Raw genomic sequence first — 26193 nt, 5'->3', positions numbered from 1 at the left:
GCCTTTCTTCTTGGTTTTCTGTTTGGAGGGGGTCTTTCTAACTCTATACAGTATCCATATTGTATGATGTTTAATATCCATTTGTCCTATGTGACCTTCCTCCATTCCAGGATGAAGTCTCCTATTCTTCCCCCTACCGGTGTTGAATGTTCGAGGTACTGTTTGTCGTTGAACGTTTGCCTGCATTTTTTCGTTTTGTCTTTCCACCCACCCCGAGGTGTTGTTAGGGTGGGGGGGCTTGATGCATGGTGGAGTCACTTGGTTGAGGGCTGTTGTCCTCCTCTTCATGTTTGTCCTCGTCCATTTCCGCGTCCTCAAAAGGACTGTCCCCGGGGTTGGTAGTGCCAGTTTTGCTGCTGCTGTCCCTGCTACTGCTGGCCTTGGTTGTTCTCTTGGTAGCCTTGCTGGAATGTTTGGTGCGATGGGGTCGGCATGTTACCTCCAGTTCTGCCACCTGGCCTCCTTGAGGGTGATTGCCTCTTCTCAGTCCCCTTAACTGCAATGCTCCCATGGACCTTGTAGTTTTGTTGTCCTTCTTGATCTGCCTATGTTGCCTACTTCCGGCAATTCGGCGTCGAGATCTTGTCATTCCACGTCTTGTGCCTCAGAGGACGTCGAGTCCCAGTAGGATTGCAGATCTTCGTCGCCTTCCCCCTCGTAATAGTAGTCTTCTTTTCCTAGTTCCTCGACTGGTTCGGGTGTTTTCGGCGGTTTCGCGTCTTCGTTGTCCCTTTCGACTTCGACCGCGGGTTTCGGCGGAATGGTGTATTGGCTCATTTTCGCGTCAAAGTCCTTTTTCCGCTGTATGATGCTTGCTATTTTGTTCTCAAGCCTCCTCCTCTTCCTCTCCATCTCGGCAGCATGGTCAGCGTCAAGGGTTGGGGCACTTCTTTTCTTTTCGAGGACGTGGACGACGATGTCCGCCCTTCTTTCCTCGGTGCAGAGGTGTCTTTCTCGAGGGCAACCTTCGACTTTTTTCGAGGGTTTTCACCGATTGGGAGCCCTTTTCGAAGGATCCGCTCGGTTGACTGTCCCTGGAAGCTGTTGCTTTCATTGAATGTTTTGGCGCCAGAGCTTCCTTCGAGGACTTCGCTTCACTTCTACGAGTGTCGCTCGGGGATTTTGCTTCACTCTTTCGAGTGTTGCTTAGATGTTTAGGGGTCGACAACTCCCTTACCTCCAAGGCTGTGGATTATTTGAAACACAATAAAAGCATTTGAAAACTACGCCATCTGTTTGGAGATCCATCACTCCTGTCATCCATTTATATGTTATGTACGGCATTTGAAGCCAAAATTTGCATTGTACACATTGCCTCTCCACATATGTGTAAAAAAACTCCCTTACCTCCTTCGATGTCTTCTTACGGACCTCGATGACCGTGCAGTCCTCTGGTCCTTCAGCGATGTTGTCCTCTTCTCCACTGGAGAGGCCCAAGTCTTCTGCATGTTGTGGTTCGCCCTTCTATGCCTCTCCCTTACTCTGAGGGTCTTGGGTGCAAATGCTGAGTATACGTTGCAGACTTCGCTTCTGCGGTCGAGTGGCAGGCAGAGGTTGCAGACTGGATGCTGATCCTTCTGGGCATACTTGTGGTGGCAATTGGTGCAAAACTTAAACGGTTGTTCTTCCAACCCCCCGCTGAGGGTGCCCCCATTGAGCGCATTCGCCGTTGAACGTCAAGGTTTTGTTTGTTAAAACTTCTCCCTCGTCACTCCGGGTACCTGACCTGTAGTCCAGTGTAGTTGAAAACTTGATTCTTCGTCGAATATCTTTGATTTTGCTTGATTTGTCTTCCAAAACTCTGGAACTCTTCGGCAACGATACAGACCCATGGCGGGAAAAAAAAATCTGAAGATGTCGACCAAAGGTGGGAGCTTCCGGAGGAAGCACGTCAACATCACGAAGGACACCAAATGGTGGTATGTGGACGCCACCTGGGCCACAAAAAAAAAAAAGAAAAGAGTAAAAACAACTACAATTTTGGACCCAACCACTAGATGGCGGAATAATGCAGAGCATAGTGAATCCACAAAGATTCACGCTGCAAAACTGAGCAAAGCTCAGAGAGACTTCCTATCACACGTTTTGAGGTAAGAAATCTGAGGTATTGTGGCTCTATGGGGGAAGGGAACTCTGAGGTTTCTGCTGTGATTGGCTAACCCTTGGATGTTATAAAATAAGGTTGAAAGTTTACTTAAGTGAGTTTTTTGTTCTATGGAGGTCTTTGGGGTAATTCAAAAGGTGAGGAATCCACAGGCGGATGTATCCATCAGAAACTGCTATTTCTACTATTACCGTGGGACTCCCACCATGACGACGGGGAAGATTCAAGCATGTGAATTTATAAAAGATACAATACTGGAGAAACATGTTAGCAGACAGTGAGCAACAGAGAAAGCCCTATTTATAAACATTTGAAAAAAGGCTATTTGCTTACACCCTCCAAAAAAGCTCTGTACCAAGAGAGCTATCTTCAGTTCACTTTACTGTCCATTTAGTGCAACACATGGCTTAAAAGCAGAAGAAAAAGGTGCATAGCTTGTTAATTATGGAGGACAGTTTCTTCAACAGCAAAGGATTATCTCTAGATTCACAAACTTAGAATGGACTTCATAGCAGTCCTACCCCAGAAGAGATGGAAGATAGAAGACAGTTTAATCAGAGTCACTCCTTGTAAAATAAAGCACAAAGTTATGTAAGCAATAGCTATGTATACACTTCCAAGACACAGATGTCAGAAATCAGCAGTTTGTTCAAAGTTTTAGATTCACTAAGAAAACACCTGTAAAGAGTATCCCTTTCAGTACATGGCTTATCAGCCTATGGTGGCTGTCGCACAGTGTGTAGTTCATCACCCCGGGCCAAGGGTAGGACTTCTGGGTTATGACAGAGACAGTATTTAAACAGCGTGATAATATTTGGAAGTAGGCTGGCAACTTAGAGTTTTATAGGCTCAGTGTTGTTACTAGTTCGTCACCGTTGTTATTTTTCTGCTTTACAGTTTCTCGGTTGCCTTGACCTCTTTGCCTGTTCACTCTGACCTTGCTCTACAGATTTTGTTTTGCTCTGAAGTTCTACTGTGGATTTCCCTTCTCATCTCTTTGACATCCTGGTCTGTTATGCTGACCCTGTTCTCTGGACTCTGTTTTGGTTTTGTTGTATTGCTGCACTTTCTCTGTTCCCTGCTCACACGAGTCACAATTCCTTTCCTGAGTTTGTGCTTACCGGCTTCCTTTCTGCTTGGCTTAGGTTCACTGTGACCTGACTTTCCAAAGCTGGTGCGTATACATACCTATTTTATGTTTACTTTGAAAATCATGTATGTTTCATTAATATTAAAATACTGTATGTACTATTTCTGATTAGTGAATCACTATACCTTGCCCATCTCGCCAATGCTTTGTTGGACACATTCTGTTACATTTCTTTAAAAAGTAGCCAACTAATAGTTAAAAATTCCAAAAATCTAATAAAAGTGATATACAATACCCTTTGCCAAAGCTTTTGTAAAGGAAAATTGAACAAAAAAGGGAACAATGTAGTTACACAGGATGCAGCATTTAGAGACGGGTAAAACTGTAACTTTTCCTTAAAGGAAGCCTGGTCCACCAGAATTCGTGGCAGTTGCGCCAGTTCTTTTTTTTCTAGAATGTTGTTGCATAAGCTTTATTTCGACAACTAGTATCATAAAAGCTATAAAAACATTTTATGGATACAATACAAGATAAACGTATCATACAGCAACATAGTAAAAGTTATGTGCACAAGCAATTCATCCACATTTTGTACCCTCAGCGTGTGGTGCAGTTATCAAGATCAATTGGTTTAAAGTTAATACACATCACATAGGTAAAAACATACATTAACTACAATAAAAAAAGAAACAGCATGATAATTTACCTTGATATAAGTCTTGGAATGGACTCAGGTAGCAACCCCCACCAGACCTGCTAAAAAGGCTCTAGCCATCCTTGGAATAACAGCACGGAGGGTTAGAGCATAGAGTGCACGTGCATAAGATGTCATTTTGAAGCTTAGGTGAGCAGCCTTAGTGCCCTGTGGAAATTTCCTCTCCGCTTCGTTCAACATGGTGCTGTGTTGCACTTGCCAGTGCTTTCCGTCTAATACGCCATGCATGGCTAAGGAACTTTGCCACGCAGCACGCAAAAATAGGTCTAGAATCAGATGTAAGGATGCGCAGGACTGCCCGATAGTCCCGTATACCCAGTGATCAGCAGATCGGTTTTAGCCACTTGGCCCTCAGGATGTTGTATGCCGAGCAGGCGAACATAACATGGACAACACTTTCTAACTGGGCCCTGTAACATGGGCAATCCTTTGGTGTCTGATGGCACAGGTGTCATTTAGCAGTTCTCACAATCACCACTACTTTCCAGTAGATGAATAACAACCTAAACATCTGATTGATCGTCCCGGTCCTCGGCCTAAAGCAGGCCTGGTACTGAGAAAGGATGGCATCATTCTCTGTCCATAGCTGTATCCTCCACAGAAGAACTCTACCAAAGACCTTCTGCAAAGCATCGATCAAACGAATGGGCCTGCAGTTTGAAGGGTCGTCGCTGGCTTCCTGTTTACAACTCGGGACCACCTCAGCACCCTTCCAAGACCCAGGAACTGGGGCACCACTGGCTATAGTGTTTGCCAGGAGGAGAATGTAACGTGCCCAGTTCGAAGTGTCTTCGAGAAAGATCGCCTGGCAGGCCGTCTGGTCCTGCTGCTTTCAAGGGCATTATTTTACTTATTGAAGCCTCTATCTCGACCAGGTGAAAAAGCTCATCATCCTTGAGGTGCCCATAGCGATCATCTAGCTCCACATAATAAAGAATAAAGCTTTCGGAAATGTTCATGCCATTCCTGGCCTGTAATGTGGTTAGAGGGCAAGCGTACACCATTCTTGCTACCCCAGGTGACTATGGTTCAAAATAAATTGGCGTCCTTTGATGAGCTTGCTTCCTTGAGTTGCTGCCAGCGTCATTCATCCCATGCTATCTTTGCCTTGTGCATAGCGACAGCACTTCCTGGCAGCTTTAATGAGGGGGCAATTCTTGTCTTTAATTGCTGCAGCTAAGAGCAATCATTTGCGCCCACAATGTTAGTGTACACCGAGTCAGTTGACAGTGCGCAAATGAACCATAGGTACATCCGCCAACCCGCTTACACTAGAGGCTGAGGCCTGGAGCTCTAGTGTGTCTACAGCCAGGTCATGCCATATACCAACAAGCTTGGAAACTTGCATGACTAACTTCCGCCGTTCAAAGGTGCAGTTAAAATCTCCTGCAACCACTACTCTGGCATGAGGTGAACAGTCAGCTAATCTCTCTTCTAATGCTAAAATGATGGGTGAGGGTCTACCCCCTTTGCTCCCTCTCGCATAAACATTGAACAGATCAATTGGGGCTCCCCCCTGGGCCCCCTTATACTAAGCCCTAGAATATCTGGGCTGAAACTTGTTTGACAAATAATTCGACAGCCAAGGCAATATTCACCCAGATAATCAGTCCCCCTGACGGACGCCCTCTCCCTACGCTTGTTGCAGGTGAATGGAAACAAACAACGTCTGTTCTGTATAAGGGAACCAGGCTCCATGTCTCTTCGACACCTTCAATTAGGCCCTTCCAGTGGGGGATTGACATTTTGCTGCTTAACCCGTCCTCGTTCCATGATAATATCCCCAGCTGCTGGTGGGGTGCCAGGCCAAGTGCATCACTTTGTATAGGGGTGGAGTTGCTAGTTGGCGGTTGGGCTGGTAGTTGGGAGTTTAAACATATTAAGAGATCTTCACCCTCCTCTTTCTGAATATTGGTGTTGGAGCTGCTTAGTTCTACTTCGGCCCGGGAACTATCTTCCTTTGAATTACGCAGGGTCTGCAAAATCGAGGTGCTGGGAAGACTAACCGTACATTTAGGGGGGGATGGTGAGTGATCCAGGGTGTCACAAAGCTACACTCTGTAGTCAGTTGTTGGCCTCCAGTGAGGAACCACGAGCTAGGGGAATGAATAGTTGGGGACAAATTGCCTCCTCTGATCACGAATCGGAAAGCGCCTGAACTGGATACAGGAGGCTTCAGGGGGACAGGTTCGGAATTCCAGGGAAAGGAGGTTTTCCGCCAAATCAGCCCCTTTGAAGGTAAGATCAATGCAATCAAGTGGGTAAGTGGGAGAAGTGCACCTCCGAGCTCTAGTAATGTTGTCTCGATTTACTGAGTGACAGCCCCTGATGTGACGAATCCAATGGATCACTTTATGGGTCGAAGAGTCTTCCCCCTCATAGCCATTCTTTACATCCCATTTGGGAACATTGACCATGTAGATTTTCAGGACGTGTAACAAGTGTGTGGTGGCTAATGGGGTCGGCTGGTGTTGGCCGCTGCGAGGAGGATGCTGGAAGTGAGGAAGTGGGTTTAGTGTGGTTTAAAGAATCCTGTGCGACCACCATGTTATGAACGTTATTATGAGGACTATTGTTAGAATTATTGGTTCGCTTTCCTGTGGGATCAGATGAAGCTTGGCTGTGAACAGGGATAGCAGGGGGTGCAGAATCCTGTGCGACCACCATGTTATGAACGTTATTATGAGGACTATTGTTAGAATTATTGGTTCGCTTTCCTGTGGGATCAGATGAAGCTTGGCTGTGAACAGGGATAGCAGGGGGTGCAGATAGGACCATGGGAGATGGTGCCCCTTCCATGGGTAACTGCCTTGTGTGTCGCCCAGTGGTTTGAGGGGGGGCTACAAATAGGATCTTGATGCAAGAGTGCCATGCTGTGGGCAAGATGACTCAATCTGCAATATTGATTTAACAAGGGTAGTGGGGCATTCAATCATGGATCTCATGGTACCTATTTCTGCTCTAAGCATGTTTATGAGTTGATGTGTATGCTGGGGTTCTGGTTTATGAACTGGGCTGGTCAAGGCAGTGGATACAAGAGATGGCTGGGGTGTATCTTCCTTGTGATCATCGAACAGGTCCAGCAGGGGCAAGAACCTGTTTGCGAAACGGATAGGGGGTCCAGGCTGCTGGGTGTTAATACCAGGAGAGTTATGGGGGATAATTGGGGGTTGGCAAGCCCCCGCAGTAGCTAGTGGTATCTTCTTGTTTGGTATGAGAGTCCCATTAAGGGATGATTTTTGGAACATTGCTGGAATGGTGGGTGAGCGGCTTGGGCTAGGGACTCTGGGAGGGAGTTGGCTAGGAGTGGTGAGTGCAGCTTGTTTCTCCACTATAATGAGGGTGTCAATGCAGTCGAGGGCACAATTGCTGCCTGGATGTTTCAGCGTCTTCCTTGCCTTTTTCCCTTTCCCTACTTGGCCACCGCCACCTCCACCAGTACTCTCCGTTGATTTCCTCTTCCCCATCTCTCAGAACCACTGATGAAATAGAGGTCAACAAAAAATCAGTCAAAATAAACTAACAAATACAAATAGTCCGCACTCTGAATTGCATACCAAAGGTCACAAGAAATCTCTTAGCAGCAGCCAGGCAGTGTTTGCAGACAGCAGGCAATCCTCAATAGGCTGCAGACAGTGAGGTCCCGAATAATCTCTGCGCTGGGCCAATAAGTGAAAATAACAGGGAAGCGAGCACAATACCTCAGAGGATAGATGTCAGCCGACAGCACGATCCTGAGAATCAGGTGAAAGGGGGGTGGGCCTGCCCTGCCTCTACCTAGCGATGACGGGCCGGCTTTTGGCCCGGGTGCGTCCCGTGCAGCAAGAGCTCGCGAATTAATTTATGCGCTTCCGGGCACAGAGAGCAGCATCAGCGGTGCAGGGAAGCCTGGGGAATGGAGTCCCTGGTCCTGGCTCTCTGCCCGGTGTAGTACGGTCAAACAAGCGCCCCGCGCAGTGGGAGCTCGAAAATTAATGTATTCGCCTCCAGGCGCAGAGAGCAGCATCAGCGGTGGGGGGGAGCCTGGGGAATTGAGTCCCTGGTCCTGGCTCTCTCCCCAGTGTGGTGCAGCCAAACGAGGGTCTCTCAAGGATAGAAAATCAGGCTTCACAGAAGACAGGAAGGCTATATGTAACAGGCATCCATCTCTGGCAGATCTCAGGAATGTGAAAAAAGGTGTTCCTGCTCCATTGCTTCCTATCTCTGTTCCTGAAGATATACAGATGAAGATTTAGATAGGCTAAACCTTCACAGGAGAAAAAGTCCCACCTGATCAAGGTTGAGTTACATTTTTTAAAATAGGTCATTATAAAGCATTAAATATTGGTGAAGACAAGTCATCTACAGATCAGTTATCCAATACTTCCAGGACTCTAGGGCAGAAGATGCTGAAACCTTTTGTCCTGTAATGATAGTATCCAAGGGCTCACTTCAGGCCAAGTGTATGAATGACTGACTGGGGAGGAGAGTATCATTTTCGAAAATATTTTTTCAATTGAGTGACACCATTCAAACAGAATCCTGATATTGCTGAAGGAAGAAAGAAAGAATGAACTCTTGTAACCATGTTTTCAATGTAAAAAAATAGAAGTGGCTAAGAAAGTCTCTTACACTAATTTCCCAGACAGACGCAACACCCACAGGAAAGCTATTTTTGAGGAGTGCAATGTTATGTCAGGACATTTTGGAGAGAGAGTCCTTTTCTATAGGCTCTAATAGTGGAAAACGTATATTGCTCTTTACCTACCTCTTGATACAAGAGAATATTGTGATGTTTTGTTAAACAATGCTTGGTACTGTGGTACTATAGTAGTATAATGCAGTTGTAGGAGAATTTAAAGTGTGTATTGTAGTTCACCAAAAACCCCTAAAGCACACATGCACCTGAATGTTTCTTAATGTTAGGGATCAGCCGACAAGCTCATTTAACAGGTAGATTTCACTACAAATAAAAATCAGATAAGTGGAACATGAACAGATGGTACAACAAATAGGAATGGTGCTAAAACTATCAAATGCATACCTTTCTTGTGCTGCTGCCTACAGCTAGAAACCAAAACCTCAAGGGGAGAGTGTACGGACCTGCTAGGCTGAAGTCGCCTCCATTGGTCTAACAGAAAAGAAGGCACGTCCAATAGAAAGACAGTCGAGTTATGCAGAGCACCTTAAAAGTAATTTGCTGGCACAAAGGAAGCCATAGAAACCCATGGAATAAATACTCAAACATTCAACAAAAACATTATGCACAATCTGTTACATCATTTTAATATGTGCTTTAGTCAAGATGAGGTCAAAGACGTTGCCCTAGTTCCGTTGGGCAGATAGGCAAGAGTGGATCACTATGGTAAAAGGGAGTGACACATTAATCTTTATTAGATTCAACTGAAGAAAGAAGACGGACACTATTGAGTTTAGTTGAAGAGTTTGTTTTAAACACAAAAGGCTACTTGGACAGAGAGATCACAAACTGCCAAAGGCCAAAGTGAGATGATGCCGAAGTTCTTGCTGCTGCCAATCATAATCATAGACACTATTTTGCTGGTACTGAGCTTAAGAAAATATGTAGCAATCCATTCAATTACTCTGAGTAGTGACTTCTTAAACCATGGCTCGGAGGACATAATAACCAGAACCTAAGTAAGTGAAGGAAGGCAACTAGAGGTTGTACAAAACTATTGAACACGAGTAGTAGCAGAGAGGAGCAATAGAATACAACTAGAAGGTGGGGGAACACATTCTTATATAGAGAAGGTGGGCGTCTGTAGTTCAGGATTTCCTCTACAATCTTATGAGGAATACATTGATGAAATAGGGGATAAAAAGAGTCACGGTATAGTAACAAAAGTCCCTTTGTGTGTGGCTTCGAAATTATGGACCAAAAACATGTTGCAGCTGATTTTTTCACTGGAATATGAAACGGAGTAATCCCACTTTGCATATGCTCAAGGCACTATGCAAAATCAAGCAGAAGGGTAGAGCCTTGCCCAGGGGTGACCAGATACAATTCTTTAATGTAAATAAAAAACTTGCAATGTAAATGATCACCAATTACAGCCATTGTATTTAAAATTATCTCACATAGATATCCTGAAATTATGATGTGGATTCAGTCCTGGGGCATCTCTGTTATACACTGCTGGACTAGGAACAAGGTCAATATCCTCTTAGTCCTTGTAAACAAGTTGACGGTCGTAAATGCTGCGCCCCAAGTGCCTCAATTGATTTACCATTTGCATTAAAATAGTGGTACGGTAAATATATCGGCTTGTCACTTTAATCACCCCCCATTAAAGTGTCAGCCTCCCGAAGGCAGGATACGATTTGATGTGATCTCTTATCATACATTAATAATAAACATCTACAAACTGGTGTACAGTACTCCAGTTAGTGTGGTCTGCAAAGCTGAAGACGGGGGCTACTCCCATACATGGCACATAACCACGTTAAGTCACGGTGGAAACATGTGCACCTACTGCAAATCCTGTCTAGGATGTAGATCTAGTGGTGAATAGGGGAGAAGGATGTACTAGAATTGACCTACATCAAAGATGTGCTTGAAATACTTGAGACATTGGCTGATTGGATAGTGTCCCTCCTGGCCAGCTTCCCAGAATCAAAGATCTTCAGGGTCTAGAATTAGCCCAAGAAGGTATAGAAGTTGCAAAGCATTTGGATCTGTGCTTCTCATGCTGGCTTGCAAAGACCTTAAGTTGGTGCTCCTTGAGGTATTATTTTTCATCTTCTAGAAGCATCTGCAAGCTGGAGCTACATGACCAGCCGACAAGTCAAATAAGGATCGAAAATGCTCATCTTCACCAGTCACTATATTGCTACACTGGGAACTGAACTTAAAGTAACTCTTTGTCTTGACGAAATAGGAGTAGGTCTCAACACCAACTTTAAGAAAAAAATCTCAACACTGCCAACAGCTCACTAAAAGCTTCACAATGGGAGCAAACGTCAAGAAACCTTTGTTTAAGAATACATATAAAAAATATATCCTAACCCATTGGGAAAAAAGCATCTAAACATACATTTTCATTCCAAGAGCCAGTACTAGCTGAGCCAGAAGTGGCTTCCTTGGTGTGAAATACTGTGAGAACATGCAAGTGCTTTAAAATTATGTCACATTAAGGCCTTTGTTACAAGACGAAATGCCTCCTATAACCTAGAGAGCATTGGGGATTTATTGTGGATCGAAACACACGTTAAGTCCCAAAATAGGCACCCAAATGCATCACTATCCCAAGCTGGACTTCTCGTTCAAAAAGAATGCAACGTTGTATCCACCTTATCCCACAGGCAACTGACTGCATACACATCAAATCTCAGTGTTAGAAAGAATGATGAAATTACGATGTTAATGTTCTTTACCAATAATCTACCAATAACCTAATAGGGAAACACCCAACCAGTCAATTGGTTGCAATAAACATTGCTGTGTAGGCGGTGACTGGAGTTAAGTCTAGGAATAATGTTACCTGCAGTTCACCAAGTTTAAGGTCCTCCATTTGCTGCCGTAAAATGTCAGCCCTGTCTTTCTCGTCTTGTTTTCGTTTCTCTTCTTCTCGTTTCATTCTCTCTAGTGCCTCTCTTCTGGCCATTTCATATTCATTCTCATATCGTCTTTTTTCTTCCTCCTCAAACGCTTTTTCCTTGCAAAATTAAAACCAGGATAATTAGATAAACATAGAAAAAATAAACTTTCATTCAATTAAATGAACAATTACCCCGACCCCATGCACCTGGATATATTTAAATAACAACTGGAGCCCTTTTCTAGCTTGTTGTGGTCTTGGAGAGGAGATATATACTTTGGTTTGTCATAAGCAATCCCCTGGATACCCTATCAGGTGATTTGCTGCACCTCATAAATCCTAATCGATTGATAAAGGATGCAGGTTCACTGTGCCAAGCAAGGGTGGCTTGTATTTAAAGTAGGACTTTTGCTTTGCAACCAACATCTCTTTATCTTTAAGACCCTAGAATTGGCTTTATTGAGTAGGACTACCAGTGCTTCTACATGAGAAAGTATCTTTACTCTTTTGCATGGTATCATGGTTGTATGTTAGGCTCTTTATACGTCTGCAAGTGGCCTTATATGTGGGACAATTTTGACTATATATGAATAACTCAATTTGTAATGGGTTTTGGTCAGCTTCCAGCACTGTTTGGTATTTTAAATTTTGTTTCTGAAGGGTTGCCCATCGCTTCTCCTCTTTAAGAAACACTTTGGTGTGTACTGTGTCTAGGACTGCACCCAGGTAGTGTAGGGATTGATCTGGTATTGAGTTAGATTTCTCATGGTTCACCTGCAGATCCAGTTGATTGAGAGTGATGGCAGCGAGATAATAATGTTGACTTGCTAGTTGGTAGGGAGATGCCTTGATGAGCCAATCGTCTAGGTATGGATAGATGAAATATTTTATTTTTCTGGAGGTGAACTGCTTAACCGCCAGGCATTTGGAGAAAGTTTGTGGTTCAGACTGAAAGGTAATGGTCACCTCCTACGGCGAACATCAGGAATTTGCAATGCTTCTTGGTTATCAGGATTGGGTTTGTGAACCCATTTGGTCACTTTCTTGAGGACTAAATTGGGCCTGTACTAATTTTTCGATCCTTTCTTTTTCACCAGGAAGAAACAGGAATAAATTCCCATTCAATTCAGATGAGGCGGAACTTTTTCCACTGCGGTGTTCTGAAAGAGGATGGAGACTTATTGTTGCAGTTTTTCCCAAGGGAAGAGGAATGGAGGACACTTGAATCTGAGACAGCATCCATGTTCTACAACATTCAGAACCAATTTGCCAGTGGTTATTTTTAGCCACTTTTGTAGACAAGATTGGTATGCTTACTCTTACTGGAATGGGTAATGTGCAAAGGAGGAGGGGGCAGAGAAGACTCATTGTTTGCCACTGATGATTTAGTGGCTTGGGCAGATGGTTGCTGACTCCCCCTGCCCCTTAACTAATGACATTGATTAGGATGTGTTTGTGGATGTTGAGATTGCGGTGTTGCTGTTGAAGCCAATAAGGGGTTTGAACCCTCTGGTGGAAGGATTGGCAGTCAAAGGGCCTACAGCAATGTCTCTGATATTCCCACCTTTTCTCTAATCCAACAGCTTTCAAAGTGTCGAGCTCAGATTTCATATGAGACTTCTCATCGTCAGCATGAGAACCAAATAAGGCGTTTCCTGAAAATGGCAGGTTCAGCATTTCTTGTTGGGCTTCAGGTTTTAAACCTGTGAGTCTGAGCCAAGAAGAACATCGAAGTGCTAGATCATGAAAGTAGTCATGTGCTGCCAGTGATGAGGAACACCTGCAGCACTGAAGACTTGATTTGACACCATCATGCCTACATTGACTATTTGTTAGATGTCTTAATGTTTATTTCTGGGAAGATCTTAAAAGAAATATTGAATAAAATCCCAAAGAAACCTACATTATACCCTAGGAGAGCGGTTGCGCTAGCAGCTTTTATAGAAACAGTAGGCGTTCCACAGACTTTTCGGTCGACCGAATCCAATTAGATGACAGAGCCGTGGCATGTAGTTTTCAAGCAGCTGAGACAATGACTGAGTCTGTAGTAGGATCAGAGTGACGAAATGATGGATCCGGGTCAGGTGCTCTGTATTTTTTCTGTAGGCACAATGGTGCATCCTTTACAGCAGCTGGTGTCAAGAAACATTTCATAGTTGGCTATAAGACACCTGGAATCAATGGAAGTAGTGGTGTTAATACAGATCTTTGATGGAGTGTCTCAATAATTACCACAGCGGATGTTGAGGTAGCTGGTAAATCAATATTTAATTTGTTAGCACTTCTAATAAGTACCTCCTTAAAGGTGTTGATATCATCCACAGGAAATATTTTTGCTGGGGGTGAATCTGTTGATGAGCATGCTCCTGAAGAGGAACTGGTATGATGAGACCATGAGGCTCTCAATCTGAAAAAAGAATACCTTCTTTGGCTTGATAGTGATCTAGGAGAACTTAAGTGATGGTGATGATGGTGGCATGACTAGTAAAGGTAAGAACCTCTCCTCGCCCTTCAGACGTCTCTTCATCCAGGGAATCTTGCCTTATGGGGTACTCCACTTGGCCATGGAGACGAATGTACTCTCTCTCCCTCAAAGTGTGACTGAAGAGGGTGTTCACTGGTGACAAATCTAGAGGTCATGAGAGTCTGGCAAACAGAGGATAACGATTCAGCGCAAGTCTATCTTTGATATTTTTCTAGCACATTCTGGACATTTTGTCAAAAGAGCCTTTTTTTCTTCCAAAGGCACAGGCGTACCGGAGTGGCGGTGATCAGCAGAGTGCAAGGGGGAGCAGAAGACAGGCCCGAGATACGAGGTGAGAGTCCCCCGGCGTCCCAGCGGGGGCCCTGATGCCGTCCGATCCTGAGCGCTGACCGCCTCATCTGCAGCTCTTGGTGGCTTGGAGAGCTTGGAGGACCCAGTGCTGTGGGCCGGGTTCAAACGGCCTGGTGAGAAAGCGCTTTGGCGGGGGCAGGCCTGCCTCATGTGCGGTGCAAGTCCCTGCCGCCCACAAGCAGACGGCCGCGCGGGACGAGTCAACGGAGCCTGGGGCGCCTGGTCGGATATTGCCCGCATTTGGAAGACTGACCTGGGAGTGCTACGGACGACAGAGGCCATAGGAAGAGCACGAGACACGCCGTCTTATGCTCCGGAGCCACATGGTGCTGCGGCGCGCGGCGGACTGACAACGTAGTGCCCAGCAGACTCGGCAAGTGGGTGGACAAAACCCGGAGCACCAGCTGAGGCCCTAGTGGAGGTTGACGCCTGGTCTCGGCCATCTGCTCTGCGTACAGAGGCCCGAGCGGAGATCCTCTGCGGACCACAAGGATTGGAGGACCCTGCCCCGCCGGCCAACTGGCCTGGTGAAAGAGCGCTGCAGCGCATGTGGGCCTAAAGCAGAGAGTGAGCGGCACTGGGGCGCAACAAATACACGGCAGGATTCCTGACCCCTGTCAGCTGGGGGCCTCGGGAAGCCAGTAAAAGGGCATGGGGTCCGACAGTGGACGATACGGAGCCTCAGTGGCAGCAGGAGAACTTGGGTTGCACCCACTAGTATTCAGACAATTGGGGCCTGATGCGACCCGCCAGAAGCGACACTAGACAGAGGAACGCCAAAATTAGCGGGTAAGGTCGAAGCACGAGCCCAGGCGGGGAGGCCCTGGAGTTACCAGGGGCAGTATCTGACAAAGCTAACAGTGGCGCCCTAGGGAGCAAGGACGATAGCTGGGCTGTTGAGATAATGTGGGTGGCATGGGTGAGGAGGCCCGCTCAACTATCTGCCCGCAATCCTAAGACTACCACTTGGCTTTGGCGCATTTACAGAGCACTAGGCCACCTGGCCAGCCCCGAGCCCTTGAGCAATCACTGGCCGGGCGATTTGTGCACATGTATGGATTAGAGGTAGTTGCTGCAGAAACGCCTGACCCCTTGCAGTGAGCGAAAACCGATGACTTACACAGCCCCAAAACTTGTAGTGCAGGGGTACAGCTTGATGGCTGGGGGAGCACTGCCCTGAATTACCTGGCACATGAGGCTCGAGGTCTGGGGCATATTGTCGCAGCTGGTAGAGAGGTCCTAGCCTTGGTCACCGGATACCACAGACAAGCCAGCGCTTGGTTACTGACGGCACTGAAGAGAGTCGCACCCCATCGGCTGTGCCGAGCAAAGAGGATGGCCAGTGCACGTCTGAAGAAGGAGCGCTCCATTAAAGAAATGCTCTTAAAGCAGTCCACTCAAGGGGCAACTGACAGTACAAGCAATGAGACGGAGGGGTCGCCGGGGAGTCAAGAGGGTGCGGATGCCCCAGCCACGAAGGCCTTTGTGACCGAACTGTTTACATCACTGAGAGCCGATCTACAGGAACTCAAAGAGCAAATAGCAGCCGACTTCAAAGAAATGAAACGCGTCCTGGAGACATCGGGGAACGAGTGGCGACTCTTGAGGAGCACGAAATCGGACGGGATGGGGAAATCAAGATGATGCAGCAAGAGCTCCTCCGCCTTAAAGAGCAACATATCGAACTGCAAGGTCAAGCGGAAGATCTGGAAAACCGCTCCTGCCGCAACAATGTACGCATCTGAGGAGTGCCATCCGGCGCAGAAGGGGAGGACATGAGAGAGTTTGTGTCGGCCCTATGTAAACAGGTGTTGGGAGACGAGCACACGACCAAAATCCAGATTGATAGAGCTCATAGAGCTCATAGAGTAGGCCTCCCAAGAGGCGGGAAGGCGCCACCGCCGGACATTCTCATATGTATTCATAATTTTCAATTGAAAGAACTGATTATAAAGAAAGCTAGAGCGGCGCATCCTCTTGAGTTCTGTGGAACCTCCCCAACGCTCTACCAAGACCTATCGGCTGTCACCTTAAGTAAACGCAGGGACTTTAGGCCAGTTACAGCGCATTTGAAAGAACTGGGAATTGCTTACTTCTGGGGCCATCCTTTTCGTATTATCTTCAGGTACGAGGGCAAGCTGCGACAGATTCGCTATCTCCAAGAGGCCAGAGAGGTGTTAGGAATGGCAAGGTCACAGTTCCCAGATCTACCAAAGGTTCGAGCCAAGGACATCTCCGTTGGCAAACAGTGGGGAAACCCTTGTCCTCACATAAACCAGATGTTTATGTGGGGACAAGGGTCCCCACATAAACATCAGTTTATCAAACTGTTATCAAATCGCGAGAAGAAAACAAGTTACTTACCTGTAACTTCAGTATTGGTATCTTTCATAGATTCACATGTCTAAATCATTCCCCGTTGAGTCCCACGGTATATAAAAAAGCAGTGCCAAAAGTAAACTATAGTAGTAGGCCTAAGAGAAAGGCCTGAGGCCTAAACTGCAGTAGCCTATCTACCTTTTTATGCCAAAAGGACCAAGAACTTTGTCCCAGCCAATCAGCTTACAGCACCCCTAGAAAACTCTCTGCAGAGCCAGTTCTCCTCAGATTTTCGTTAGCACAAGTGGGAAATGAGTATCCCAAAATTAGAGAACTGACTCTCCGGGGAGGAGGGTGGGTGCATGTGTATCTATGAAAGATACTAATATTGGATAACTGAAGTTACAGGTAAGTAACTTGTTTTCTTATCCAGTATTGGGGTATCTTTCATAGATTCACATGCCTGAATCAGAGTAGCAAGCAGTATGTCAGGTAAAAGTCGGTTGCGGATGGTGGGAGACTTTAATGATACACTCCCATAAAACATTATATTTACCAACCAACAATTGTGAGGTAAGTACATTGCTAATGATAAAACATGACTAGATTCCAAAAAGAGTAGTCATATAATATTAATCAGGAAGAGTAACATCACACATAATAGGTAGGCAAACTGTAATACGTTTAGATCTTTACATACACAGATATATTGAAAAGCATAGTTTTACCATAAAATGAAGGAAACACTGGCTACCTGAAGCTGTTCTTATGGAAACAGATGACGTAAGACCGTTTGACCAACTGCTGCATCTTCTTGACTTGCTGATTGCAGGCAGTAATGTCTTGTAAACGTGTGGACATTCTTCCATGTCGCAGCACGGCAAATATTTTCTAACGTCACTCCTGCAAACAATGCTGTAGACGCCGCTACAGTTCTTGTAGAGTGAGACCTGACATTTCTTTGTAACGGCCTGTTGGATTTGACATGACAAAAATGGATCGCGGAGGCTATCCACCTGGAAATTGTGGCTTTAGTGACCGCTTTCCCCAGCGTAGCTTGGTCATAATCCACGAATAACTGATCTGATTTTCTGAAGTTTCTTGTTCTTTGAAGATAAAACTTCAAACATCGCTTGACGTCCAAAGAATGCAGTGTTCTTTCCGCTGGAGTAGTAGGATTTGGGAAGAAAACTCGTAATTTCACTGGCTCGTTTAAATGGAACTGAGAAGGCACTTTGGTATAAAAGTTGGATTTGTTCGAAGAGTGACATAATCCTGAGAGAAATGCAAGAAGGGTTCTCTTCTGGCAGATGTCAGAGCTAGAAGTAAGGCGACCTTCCATGTTAGATACTTGAGGTCGGCTTTGTAAATAGGTTCGAATGGGTGCTTTATCAGTTGTGAGAGGACTGTGTTGAGCTCCCATTCCGGTGGGGAAGGCTTAACCGGAGGATAAGCCCGGAAAAGACCTCTCATGAACTGTTTTATTAACGATGAAGAACATAGTGAGGGAACGTTAGCTACCTTCCTGAACCTTGATAGAGCCGCTAGATGGACCTTTATTGAAGAAAAAGAAAGACCAGAGCAAGCCAAATGTAAAAGGTAAGGAAGAATTTTTTCTGCAGGTTATTTATTTGGGTGTAAAGTGTTTGAGATACACGAGGAGCAGAACCGCTTCCATTTAAGACAATAAGTCTTCAATGTGCTTTGGGCTTGCGCCCTGTTCAAGATGTCACGGCAATCCTGAGGAATTTGGAGGTGCTGAAACTCTAAGAAGTCAGGAGCCATGCGTGTAATTTCAGAGATTGAGGGTCTAGGTGAAGTATCTGACCCTTGTTGCGTGATAGCAGTGTTGGAGCTGGGAGAAGTTTGATTGGAGGCTCCTGAGATAGCAACATGAGCTCCTGAAACCAATACTGGTGGGGCCACCTGGGAGCAATTAGGATGAGACGGCAGCTCTCCAGCTTCATTTTGCGCAACACTCTTGGAATCAACGGGATCGGAGGAAAGGCATAAGCATAAATCCCTGACCATCGAATGGACAGGGCATTCCCTCTTGATCCCTGGTGAGGGTATCTGCTGGCGTAATACCGGCATTTCTTGTTTTGCTGTGTTGCAAATAAGTCCAACGTTGGCATCCCCTATGCCTGGAACACTCTGACCAATTGAGTGTTGTCCAGTTCCCACTCGTGGCAATCTGACAAGGATCTACTGAGCTTGTCCTCTAGGGTATTGTGGAGGCCTCTGACATGTTCTGCTTTGAGAGTTATGTTGTGAAGTGTTAGCTATTCCCACAACTCCTGAGCTTCCTTTGATAGTGTAGCTGATCTTGTTCCTCCCTGCTTGTTTACATAAAACATGCTGGTGGTATTTTGCGTTCGGACCAGGACTGAAGACCCTGCAATTCTGGGAAGGAACAATTGTAGGGATAGAAAGATGGCTCTCAACTCCAGACTGTTGATGTGACATTGTCTGTATTTCTGAGACCATTTAACCTGCACTTGTAAGTCTTGGAGATGACCTCTCCAGTCCTCCATGGACGCATCTGTCGTCAGAACTAAGTCCGGAGGAGTTTGCAGGAATGTGAGTCCTTGCATCAGATTGCGCAGTTGCGCCCACCATTGAAGAGCATCGACCATGCGTGGTGTTACTTTGATGATGTCGTCGAAGGAACCGGTTGCTTGCTCCCACTGAAGATGTAGCTCCTCCTGCAGAGGCCGCATTTTCAGACGTGCTAGTGGGATGAGATTAATGGCCGAAGAACACATTCCCAGAAGTGAAGCGAACAAGCGAACAGAAAGTGACTTTCTTTTTGACACTTGTATGGCTAATTTCTGCAGACGGAGTTGCCATCCTTGAGACAAGAATGCTCTGCATTGCATTGTATCCAGACGGGCGCCCAGGAAAGGCAGGATTCTTCTTGGAAGTAATTGGGATTTGCTCCTGTTCACAGTGAGACCCAGGGATGCAAAGAGATTGCGACACGTTGTTATGTCGTTCTGTACTCTGTACTTTGAGGGACCTTTGATTAGCCAATCGTCCAAGTACAGGAAGACCTGGATTCCTGAAGAGCGTAATGCTGCCGCTACCGGAGCCAGGCACTTCGTAAAAATCCTTGGAGCCGATTTGAGGTCAAATGGGAGTACCTTGAACTGATAGTGGGCGCCAGCCACAGTGAAACAGAGATACTTTCGATGTTTTGGGTGAATTGGGATGTGAAAGTATGTGTCTTCCATGTCCAAAGAAGCCATAAAATTTCCCTCGTTCAGGCACCTAAGCATCTCTGAAAGGGTGACCATGCGAAAACCCTGCTTCTTGGGATATCTGTTGAGATTGCGCAGGACCAAGATCGGTCGCCATTCCCCTGATTTCTTCTTTATGAGGAAGAAACGTGAATAGAAGCCAGTCCGCCTCTGATGAACTAGAACCTTTTCTATAGCGTTCTTGAGGAACATTGAATGAACCTCCTTGAACAGTAAGTGAAGACAAGGGGGAGGGGGTCCCCTTGGCGGAGTAGTTGGTGGTTTGGTGACAAACTCTAGGGTGTATCCATGTTGAACGAGGTCTAGCACCCATTGATCGGATGTAATCTGTTGCCACCGGTGTAGAAAGCCAGATATTTTCGCGCCCACAGGGAGAGAAGGAAATTAGGGTGGCGCCCGGCTGATCTCACTGTTTTTTGGGAGTATCTCACTCTTGATTTTTGGAGTGTTTTCGGCCTCCTTGGCGAGAGAAACTAGCCGTACCAGACTGGCGGTAGGAAGACTGATAATTCTGCCGGTTTTGAGGCTGATATTGTCTGTTTTGTTGGTAATAGCTTCTTCTAGAGGAGTATCCACGTCCTCTAGCACCTCTACACGATCCCCGCTTGTACTGCAGTGTCCGTTTTGATTGCCTGTAGGGCTTCGTCTATGTGTTTCCCAAACAAAGATTAGCCATCATAGGCCATATCCTGAATTTTTTGTTGGACCTCAGGCCGAAAGGTGGTAGCCTTTAGGTATCCCTGACGCCTGAGAACTGCAGCCCCTGCCAGTTGTCTAAAATTCGTATTTGCAATATCCAAATCCCAGTCAATGGTTTCTGCCGCTGCACGCTCCCCTTCCTTCAAGATCTTCCAAGCCTCCTGTCGTTTATCTTCTGGAATTAGATCAATTAGACCAGCCATGTCTGACCACATAACGTCCTCTGATCGCCAAAGAATTCGCTGCCCTGATTGAGGCGGCAGCCATGGTGGAAATAATTTTACCGATAAGGTCCAAACTACGTCCCTCTTTATCTGGTGGCATAGTGAGGGTAGTGGCTGGGTTTTTTGATCTTTGTTGTGCGGTCTGCAAAATGACAGAATCTGGCCGCGGGTGTCCAGTAAGGCATGAAGGGCTACAGAGAGGAGTACGATAATTTTTATCAATCTGTGGAAGCACGGCAGGTACAGAAGCAAGATTTCTCATTACCTTGATGCCCTCCTTCCATATGTAGTCTATAATAGAAATAGCCTTGGACACCTTCCTAGTCTCTTTAAAATCGTGAAGAAAACACTCGGACTGTTCCACTGTTACCGGCAGTTGAAATCTACTCGCAGCTCACTGCATAAGATTGTGAAACCCACCTATGTCTTCAGGTGGTGAGTCTGAAGGTTGTGGAGTTGGTGGAGACGGCTTGGGGATAACATAATCATCCCACGGATCCAAAGGAGGATTATCTGGTCATTTGCCTTCCTCTACTTCTTCGTCCGAGTAGGAGTCTGAGTAGGCAAAGTAGGTTGCTGAGGTTCCGCGACTGGAGACATAGGTGCTGGAATCTCAGGTTGAGGAATAGGGTCCGGAACTGCTGCAGGCTGAAGTGGAGAAACGACCTGCTGTGGTGGAAAGCGTTGTCTATAGTCTGCCAACATGGCCTGTAAGTCCTGGAGGAGGCTCGGTGGCAGATGGCTGGACTCTGAAGCACGAGGCTGTCTCTGGTATGCTGTACGATGAGGAACTACAATGTCTTCTCGATAGTAATGCTCAGCGTACTATCATCCTCCTCATCATCCTGACATTTAATGTTCAATTCCGAAGGATGGTGAGCTATCCCAACCACTCCTTCGTTGTCATCATCATTATAGTCATCCTCCTCTTCATGATCATAAGTCTCGAGGAGGTGAGATAGCGTAAGCGGCGAGATATAAGAACATCCTTGCCTCTGGAAAGATGTTAGTTGAAAAGTCTTTGAAAAAACAGGCATAGAAAATGGCTGTATTGTGACTGGAGGCTTTATAGAAGCGGTGTCTATTGATATCAGTGGCACCGTAGACAATGGAGACATTGGTGATTGAATCGTTGCCATAGGACTCTTAACAGCAGGCGTCGTCCCTGGCTTCGTCGACGGGACCATCGTCGGCGGATTCGATGTCGACAGAATAGTCGATGGACTCGACGTCGACGGACTCGTCGACAGACTCGTCGACGGACTTGGCTTCTTTGTCGACGAGACGGTCGTCAACGGCACCGTAGATGTCTTCGTCGACATCAATGGAAGGCTTCGTCGACGGTACCTTTGTTGACGAGTGCTTAGACTTTGACGACGAGGCTGTCGTCGACGGATCGTCGAAGATGATTATTTTCGCCACAATGGAAATCCTAGTTGACAGGATAGGAGAGGTGATAGCTGTGGTAGAATTTGTTGTTGTCGACGAAGGGGCAGAAGACGTAACAGAGATGGTAGTCATAGGAAAAGCTGAGGAGACAGAGCAGCTTTACTCACAGTTTTATGCTCTTTAGATTTCTTGAGAGCTGAAGCTTTAGAGAAAGAAGATGGAGATCTCTGCGAAGAGCCAGGAGTGGAGTGGGAGGTTTTGACATGTTTTCTCCCCTCACTTGAAGAATCATCTTGTGATCTTGCTCTTTAACTGGAGGTCGAAGCTTTGTCATCATCATCAGCAGAAGAAGATTTGAGCCATAATAGGACTCCGGCCTCCCTATCCCTTAATTTTTTGCCTCATGCTTTGGATAGAGGCAATAAATACAATCCTTATATTGATCATAAACATGGACTCTTTTCTTGTCGCATGTTCTGCAAGGTCTAAACAAGGCCTTCTTGTCAGACATCCTGAAGTAGAGAAAAAACTAGTAGAGACTATGGGATACTCCCTTCCACACGACGTGCGGTGAAAATCTGAGGAGAACTGGCTCTGCAGAGAGGGTTCTAGAGGGTGCTGTAAGCTGATTGGCTGGGACAAAGTTCTTGGTCCTTTAGGCATAAAGAGGTAGACAGGCGACTGCAGTTTAGGCCTCAAGCCTTTCTCTTAGGCCTACTACTATAGTTTACTTTTGGCACTGTTTTTTTTTATACCGTGGGACTCCCGCCTCGGCGATGGGGAATGATTCAGGCATGTGAATCTGAGAGATACCCCAATACTGGATAAGCGGTCATCTCTTCCCTTTCCAGGGGCCCTGATCAACCAGCCCTCTGCTGAGTGCACTACTGTGTTCAATGTTCATTGTTCTGGGGTTTATTTTTCTTTGGGTATACTGCACCGGTGCCAAGGCCCCCAGCATCAGGACGGGGCGGATGAGCGCACATGGGTCTGTACCACCCCGGCCACCCAAGCTGATCGCAACTACCAGCCATCGCCCCCATTAGGTGCATGTAATGGGTAAAGATCTTCAGGTCATCTCTCTTAATTTTCTGGGGCTTAACCATCCCGCAAAGCGCTCGGCTATTCTCTTGTTGCCAGAAAATGCAGAGGGGGACATTTGCATGCTACAAGAAACCCATTTACTGTCCAAAGATACACCTTGCTTGCGTACAAGCAGATTTCCGCACCAATATTGGTCTACCTGTACCTCCAAAACCTGTGGGGTAGCTATACTGCTTAGTGTGAAATTTGAAGGCAAAGCCCTCTCAACACTTTATGAAGTGCAGAGGAGGGTTCTTGATCTTCGGGTATAATGGGGCTACACGCTTCTCACTCTCCTCAACATCTACTCACCCAACACGAACCAGGAGCGTTTTCTCATTAAGACTCTCACGGTTGGGCTAGGATCCGCTGACGCAGCAGTTCTGATAGGAGGTGATTTTAACTTAGTGATGGATAATGACTGGGATCGATCTTGCCATCGACAAGCAAAGTCCTGGGTGATCTCTCCTGAGGGTAAGGGATGGCTAGCAGAATGCGGGCTGCACAACATTTGGCGCCTTCATCATCCAGACACACGAGATTACACATACTATTCAGCTGCGCATAAGTCCAACGTGCGCCTAGACCACTTCCTAGCGTCGACAACGCTCTTGCCTAGCATATGGGAGACCTCAATTGAGCCATGCTCATTATCGGATCATGCCCCAATTACAGTCACACTACACAAGAGAGGAGCTACTCCCACTCCGACTCAATGGGACTTGCGAAAGGGGCTGTTAAAATTACAGCCCACAGTGAAAGATTCGGGGAAGAAATGTGGAATATATCAAACATAATGATAGAGCAGACTCCCCCTTAGCTGCAATTTGGGAGGCCCTGAGGTGGTGGTACGGGGGGGAGTTCATGGCCATATCCTCTGCCGAAAATAGAAAACGCAGGGAAACATGACAGAGCATTACACAAGAGGTCAGGGAGTAGGAGGTGATCCATAAACGCACAGGAGCGCTGAGGGTATGGTGGGAGTTGGAAAGAAAGACTCCTATTAAAACGTCTGGACTTGGACAGGGCGGAGTACGTGCTACTGGGATTACAACACAAGTTTTACTTAAGCAGAGACAAATGTGGGAGAATGCTGGCTCATCGGTTGAGGGCTCGGACTCTAGCAGAGGCGATACCCATTAAAAAGACGTTATCGGGTAGGTGGTTTATGCAGATAGCGGGTACATTTAAACAATTTTGTTGATTGTTGTACACAGAAGAGGATGCAGGGCAGCTAGCCACATGTGAATACCTTGAAAAGTGCAATCGCACATCCCTTCCCAAGGATCAGGCGAGTCAACTGGACGAGCCCATCCGACCGGAATAAGTCATAGCGGCCATAGTTTGGTTGAAGGTAAACAAGGCCCCAGCCCCTGACAGGTACCCAGCCTTATTTTACAAGACCTTCTGTGTAGAACTAGTCCCTCTACTTACAAGACTGTTTAAACCCTTTCTGGATACTGGCACGATCTCTGATTCCATGATGGAAGCAGTGATCTCAGAGATTCTTAAGCCTCACATAGATCCCAGTCAATACGGGTAGTATCGACCAATCTCCCTATCTTAACTTGGACGAGAAACTCTTTATGGGGGTGCTAGCTGCACGTTTAGGCCCAATGATGGCGGGCTGATAGACCCAGACCAGGCAGGGTTTATCCCCACTAGACAAGGTGGAGATAATACGAAGCGTCTCCTACATCTTATGGACAGCGTGCGCCGGTCTGGGAGGGAAACCCTATTCATGTCAGTAGATGCGGAAAAAGCGTTTGACAGGGTACGGTAGGGCTACCTGTTCGACACTCTACATCGCTTTGGTTTTGGAGAGCGATTCATTACATGGATCTGATGTATATGTATCAGACTCCTCAAGCCTTTTTGTTAGAGTTAATGGGACGTCCTCCCCATCCTTGCGGATAGCAAGGGGCACGAGGCAGGAGTGCCCGCTTTCACCCCTCCTCTTTGCCCTATATATGGAGCCCCTGGCCCAGCGGATCAGGGATCACCTCCAAATAATAAAAAGGCTGCGCTTTGGAGGAGACATCCATAAAATAAGCATTTACTCAGACAATGCGATTCTGTCGCTAACGGAACCACTCACCTCCCTACCAGCTCTCTTGGAGGAGATGGACAGTTTCGGGACCCTATCAGGATTTAAAGTTAATTTGAGCAAATCTCAGGTGCTCAACCTCACTACCCCGCCAGAGCAGGAGGAGTCTCTACGGGAGAGATTACCCCTGCAGTGGGCTTCACAGCCGATAACCTATCTGGGTATTTTATTAGCTCTGATGATCTGAAGGAGCGGGAGCTGAACTATTCCGGAAAGTTAGAGCAGACAACGAAAGCACTAGGTGGATGGGAGTGGCTAAAACTAGCCTGGTTGGTCGTATAGCAGCAGTTTAAATTATGGTCCTGTTGCGAATCCTATATATTTTTCAGCTGCTGCCAGGTTGGTCCTCCCCCCCCCCCCCACCGACCCCCTCCCCCCGAAGATGCTGCGCTCCCTCCAATTGGCGATGAATACATTTGTTTGTGGAGGGAAGAAGACATGCCTACCCTTTTCTCAACTGTCAAACCCCAAGCAGGAGGGGGTGCAGCCCTCCCTGCAATGCAGCGATACCTACAGGCCTCTCACCTCCGATATATTGTGGAGTGGAATCTTCCACTCTCCGAAAAGCACTGGACTACATGGATCAGGCGGTAGCCGGGATTAACATCTGGAGGGAGGACTGACTGCCATGCAAATTGAGGGCATGGGGTCTCTACTAGTCACCAATCACAGCAGCCACGATGATGGTATGGGACACAGTGTTGCACAGAAGAGGTATGACGACATTCCCATCCCCAATGTCCCCGATAGTCGACAACCCAGACTTCCCTCCGGGCTGTAAATCTGAGGTATTCTAGAGATGGAGAAAAGCGGGGAGTAAGCGGATTGT

The 26193-nt window shown here is 46.5% G+C and overlaps 1 protein-coding gene across 1 annotated transcript in view; it reads right to left on the bottom strand.

The window, feature by feature from the left end:
* The window catches only part of TCHP (trichoplein keratin filament binding), a 343197-nt gene that overhangs the window by 149491 nt on the left and 167513 nt on the right, over window positions 1-26193 (bottom strand). Inside the window, exon 6 of the mRNA XM_086943123.1 lies at window positions 11391-11564. Within this exon, the coding sequence (XP_086799249.1) occupies window positions 11391-11564 (174 nt within the window). The remainder of the gene's footprint in view (window positions 1-11390; window positions 11565-26193) is intronic.

Source organism: Lissotriton vulgaris, chromosome 11 (assembly GCF_964263255.1).
Source record: "Lissotriton vulgaris chromosome 11, aLisVul1.2, whole genome shotgun sequence".
Lineage (NCBI taxonomy): Eukaryota > Metazoa > Chordata > Amphibia > Caudata > Salamandridae > Lissotriton > Lissotriton vulgaris.
The sequence above is the reverse complement of the archived record's forward strand: the minus strand, read 5'-3'. Positions and strand labels throughout refer to the sequence as shown.